Below are 5,379 nucleotides of genomic sequence, written 5' to 3'. Positions count from 1 at the left end.
AGATTTAACTCTATCAAAAATAATAATAATAATTTCCCACCAATCTTGACCACTTATTACACTCTATCTCTAGAAGTAAAAGAGACTTACCCAAAGACACAATCTCTTTAATTAGATCCCATAGTCTCTGTCTCCACATTTACGGCCCAGTGGCCCACCATTTCACCCAATTTATACCCATTTTTCGGCCCATTTCACTCCCCCACGCCACCTTCAAAAATTAAATCTCACAGCACTGTCTCTCTCCCTCTCTGTAAACTTTGTATAATGGAGCCATGGCTTGAAGACTTGGCCGACGACGACCTCCAAAGCCTGAGTTTCGCCTCCACCGCCACTACCACTATCACAACCACCACCCTCCACCGTAGCACAAGTTCTGGTTCCTCCTCCGCGATACTCACTCCAGCCCCATCCACTCACACCTCCTTCTCCTCTAAGTCCGCGAAACACCACCAATCCCTCTCTCTCTCCGATCTCCGCTTCTCCGCCCGCCTTGGCTCCGGGGACATTGGCTCTGTCTACCTTGCCAAGTTGAAGAAACCTGAGTCCACCGGGATGATTGATTCCCCACTTTTCGCGGCTAAGGTCATGGATAAGAAGGAGTTAGTGAGTAGAAACAAGGAAGGCAGGGCTAGGACCGAGAGGGAAATATTGGAAATGTTGGATCATCCTTTCTTGCCCGCACTCTATGCGAGTATAGATTCGCAGAGATGGCTCTGTTTGCTGACCGAGTTCTGTCCCGGTGGCGACCTTCACGTCATCCGCCAACGTCAGCCACTGAAACGGTTCGAGGAAACCGCGGTCAGGTGCGCACGTTAGCCATTCGTACACTTTATTTCAAAAACTAATGTTTTTTCTTTAAAAATTACTCTGTATGTGGGTGGTTTGCGAAGCGATGAACAGTTCGGAAACCACCGACGACAGGAGCGATTGATCGGTATATGGGGTCCACCAACTGGGGGAAGCCGCGGAACCTGGCAGGTGGACCCTCGGGATTGGGTCGTTAATATTTTCTAATCACTCGCCAAGTGAATTTGAATTTACGGTGCGATTCACTTACACCGGATTATTTCCGTTTTGGGATGATCACGTGCGGTGTACTTTTGACTTTTTATTTTAATAGGAGTCAAATGTCAAATCATGTTTTACGAGCAACGTAAATTATGCAGCGGGAGTACAACCACGTGACGATCAATCAGGCACTAGACACACTGTTTTATTGTGAAAATTATAATATAGGTGTATTTTATGATCAGTAAACTTATTTTATTATAAAAAATAAATTAATTTAATAAAATTTTATAATTTATCTTATAAAATTTTTATAATTTTATATTTTTTTATAAAATATTTAATTACAAAAAACTTTTTTTTTGAAAAACTTATTAACTTAATTAAGTAAAATTTTTTAGTAAATTTCATCATGTAAAAAAGAAAATATGTAATATTTTGAAAAGTCTAATGATCGATGATGTGATTTTAATAAAAAAATATAGAAATAGATTAGGGTTTATTAAATATTATGTATTAGATTTTTTTAAAAAAATATTATGCGTTTTTTATGTGGAGAAATTTTATATTTTTTATTAAATTACTAAAATTTTCATAGTTAATTATTTTACATGAAAAAAAATTATTTTATAAATTTTTTTTAAATGATGTTATAAAAATCTTATGAAATTAGTTAATTTATGTTAAATCACTTTATTTACTTATGCACATAAAATATGTTTGATATATATTTACAAATAAGAGGTTTTTTTAAAACATAAATAATATATTTTACATGAATATGAGAAAGATTATATGTGATAAATTTCTATTTTATTATTGGTATTGATAGGACAGGTCACGTTCTAATTTTAAAATGAAACTAAAATAAGATAATTGATATTAATTTCAGAATTTAAGGGATCGAAACTAAATTTAAGGGTTTCATAGTTTTAATTTCACTCTGATTCTAATTTTAATTTCAATTTGATTTTATTAAATTTTATAATTAATTTTTTTAAAAAATAATTTTAATATAAAATTAAATCAAATCAATCTGAAAATATGGGTCCTCTAGTTGGTGGGTGATTGGCTATTCGGCTTCTATCTCAGACAAGGCTATGCCGACAGCCATTTCCAATTAATGGCGGAAACCAGTACAGTGAGCGAAAAATGTTGCTGTAATTGATAGTTTTGAAGTTTATAGTAATTGATTCCAACCATATTAATTAATTAGTTTGCTTACATTGGCAGAAAGGGACCAATTTGGAGACCAATTTTGAAAAATGCATGTATTTTTCACCTAGCACTTAGCATTTGCATGGAGGAAAAGTTAGGCTGCGTTTATAAATTTTATATGGCGTACGATAAATAATTGTCTATTGAGTGCAAGGCCCTAATCGTATTTATAGGAGGAAAACCCACTTATTGATTTCGTATCTTACTATCTTTTAGAGGTGGCACGTGAAGCAACTTCAATTTGAAGATGCTCAATGTTCTTGCTTGAATGAAGCTACTAGTTGGATACAAATACAAATCCAAAAATTTTTAAACATGATCCGTAAAATAAATGATTTTTGTATTTTTTAAAATCAAACGATTTCGAAAGGAATCCACAGAGGATTATCAATGATGGATGACTGAATTTGTATGATTTATATCAGACGGATTTAATTCGTTACTCAAAAGTGTATGTTTTAATATTTAAATCTTTTCTAAAATTATAAAGTTTCAAATTTAAATATCAAGCTATATGTTACTCATTTTAGTTTTGATTGAGCTATGAACTATTTATTTATTTTTTGTTATAATATTTTTGTTATTGTTTATAGAGTCATTATATTCGGAATTCATTGATGAAGTACTTTGCTTAAGCAAAAAGGAAACTTCTGTCTATGGAAGCTTTTATGGTTTTGTTCCATTTAGGATTGAATCAAAATATCCCTTGGGCCATGGAATCCGATATTTTTAATATTCAGGAATTTCCGTTATTTTTTGCTGGATTTCTGGGCGTTCTTTCGGAGATCGTCATGTGACTTGTGGCCCCAAATTCATCTCATTTCTTTTTGGCCTTTTATTATTCCAATTGAGAAACACACATCCTATCCTCACCTTATCCTCTTGGTCAGTTTTCTTTCTCAAATGCATTGTTACATTTCTAGACACCCACTGGACATCCACTCAATACTCTGTTTTTGCTCATCATAAGTAGGTTTAATTAAACTAATGGCAATGCTTTGTGATTGGAATTTGTTAGTTAATTAAAACTTGCTGTTAATCTTTGTGATTTTTTACAGGTTTTATGCATCAGAAGTAGTGGTAGCTTTGGAGTATCTTCACATGGTGGGTATTGTTTACCGTGATCTTAAGCCGGAAAATGTGCTTGTTCGATCGGACGGTCATATAATGCTTACTGATTTTGACCTCTCGTTAAAATGTGATGAATCTACATCAACCCCTCAGATCATTAGTAACCAAAACCCACCTACTGCAGTACCAAAATATGACTACCCCATTGATCATCCTCCTTTCACTTCATCCTCCTGCATTATCCCTAACTGTATAGTTCCAGCTGTATCCTGCTTCCGCCCAAGACGTAAACGCAAAAAGAAGACAGGCCACCGAGGTGGGCCTGAGTTTGTGGCTGAACCCATTGATGTCCGGTCCATGTCGTTCGTGGGGACCCACGAGTACTTGGCACCGGAGATTGTGTCCGGTGAAGGCCATGGTAGTCCTGTGGATTGGTGGACTCTAGGTATATTTATGTTTGAACTATTCTGTGGAGTCACACCCTTCAGAGGCGTGGACCATGAGTTAACTTTAGCTAACATTGTAGCTCGAGCTCTGGAGTTTCCTAAAGAACGTGCCATGCCGGCCACAGCCAAAGACCTGATTTCACAACTATTAGTTAAGGATCCTGGCAGGAGATTGGGTTCCACTCTGGGAGCATCTGCTATTAAGCATCACCCTTTCTTTCAAGGGGTGAATTGGGCATTATTGAGATGCACACCCCCACCTTATGTTCCTCCTCCATTTACCAAAGAAGTTGTATCAGATGAAATTTGTCCTGACACTCCAGTGGAATATTATTAGTAAAGTTTAAAAAAAATGAACAAAATTAATAAATTAAGCAGCCTGCCTTAGTAAACTCCATACGATTGATGGATTGCCCTCTTTTTCCACCTTCGCTTTGCAGTTTTTTCTAAAATTGGGAAAATTATGGTAAATTATAAATTTTTATGTCGTAACTAATAGATAAATTTTGGGTAAATTGTTTTTTCGTTCAAATGTTATGTTATAATTAATAATTGAATTTTTATATTTTGAAAAAGTAGATAAAAAGCCCTGATTTTGATTTTATCATATACTTTAGTCTATTTTTTTTTTATCAATCTTATTGTTTATAAATAGTGAAAATTTTCTAAATATATTTTAAAATAAATTATTATTTTGTTTATGAGTTTCACTGTTATAACACTTTTATCATTATTAATACTTTAGTTCTCATAAATCACTTTTTAATCTATTAATTGATGACTAAATTAATAAAAATGAACATTTTCATATATAATTCAAAATATAAAAATCCAAATATTAATTATACATGACATAGGAGTGAAAAGATAATTTATTCATGAATTTATTGGTCACTATAATATATTTTGCCATTTTGGTGGGGAATGGAAGCTTATTTTTGTCTATAAGCCAGTGATGTTAGCAATTATAAAGAATAAGTAACTAGGCTGTGAGTATCTTGATTTCATGTGGAGAAATATTTTATAAATTTGATGGGTCGATGGTGAGGTTGGGAACATTGGATCCCGAGAATATGTTGATGAAAGGAAGAAGTTAACTTGGCAGGGGAAGCCGCTGATGCCCTGCACCGCATGTTAGGCTGTCCATCTCGAGGGACTTAACATGGCATGCCACGAGGAGATTGCTGCTTGTTTCTATGTGTTTGGTTTAGAGGACGAAGCCTCCACTCCATGTGACTTGTTTACGGCTAAGCCTGGGTCTTGGGAGGCATGCGTGAGGTCCGGTTTTGAGCCGGTATTGGAATTAGATTGGCGGTTTGGTTTTGAAGGATGAGCATTGGGAATTGGATAGAAGCTCATTTTTGCATCTGAATTTTTTTTTTATTTATGTCCAATTTTGTTTACTTTTAAGTTTTTATCTAATTTATTCAACTTTTTTTTATTTAAGCTCAAATTAATTAGTGCATAAGTTATTTTTTAATATAAATTAATAAAAAATTATGGGTTAATTCATCATGACCTAAACCTACAGGCTGGATTGACACTAGAACTTGAGCCGACATAAAGCCCCCAAGCCCGTAATAAACCTTACTAATTCAAAATCCATAATCATGGCCAAAAACCGATGCCCATC

At 34.5% G+C, this 5,379-nt stretch overlaps 1 protein-coding gene across 1 annotated transcript; it reads left to right on the top strand.

Moving 5' to 3' along the window:
• The first annotated feature begins 206 nt into the window (after nt 1-206).
• On the top strand, nt 207-4,143 carry LOC110649826 (serine/threonine-protein kinase D6PKL2). The gene is made up of 2 exons (XM_021804543.2): nt 207-806; nt 3,288-4,143. The coding sequence occupies exons 1-2, from the start codon at nt 268-270 to the stop codon at nt 4,081-4,083; spliced, it is 1,335 nt and encodes a 444-aa protein (XP_021660235.2). The 5' UTR covers nt 207-267; the 3' UTR covers nt 4,084-4,143.
• The last annotated feature ends 1,236 nt before the right edge of the window (nt 4,144-5,379 follow it).

Source organism: Hevea brasiliensis, chromosome 6, assembly GCF_030052815.1.
Source record: "Hevea brasiliensis isolate MT/VB/25A 57/8 chromosome 6, ASM3005281v1, whole genome shotgun sequence".
NCBI classification, from domain to species: domain Eukaryota; kingdom Viridiplantae; phylum Streptophyta; class Magnoliopsida; order Malpighiales; family Euphorbiaceae; genus Hevea; species Hevea brasiliensis.
Note: the sequence above shows the minus strand (reverse complement) of the source record. Positions and strands in the feature narration are given on the sequence as shown.

Bases quoted from the DNA above. Each gene is read 5' to 3' on its own strand.
- LOC110649826 (XM_021804543.2), top strand. From the start codon at position 268: ATGGAGCCATGGCTTGAAGACTTGGCCGACGACGACCTCCAAAGCCTG. The intron at 807-3,287 runs GTGCGCACGTTA...GATTTTTTACAG, and splicing joins TTCGAGGAAACCGCGGTCAG to GTTTTATGCATCAGAAGTAG.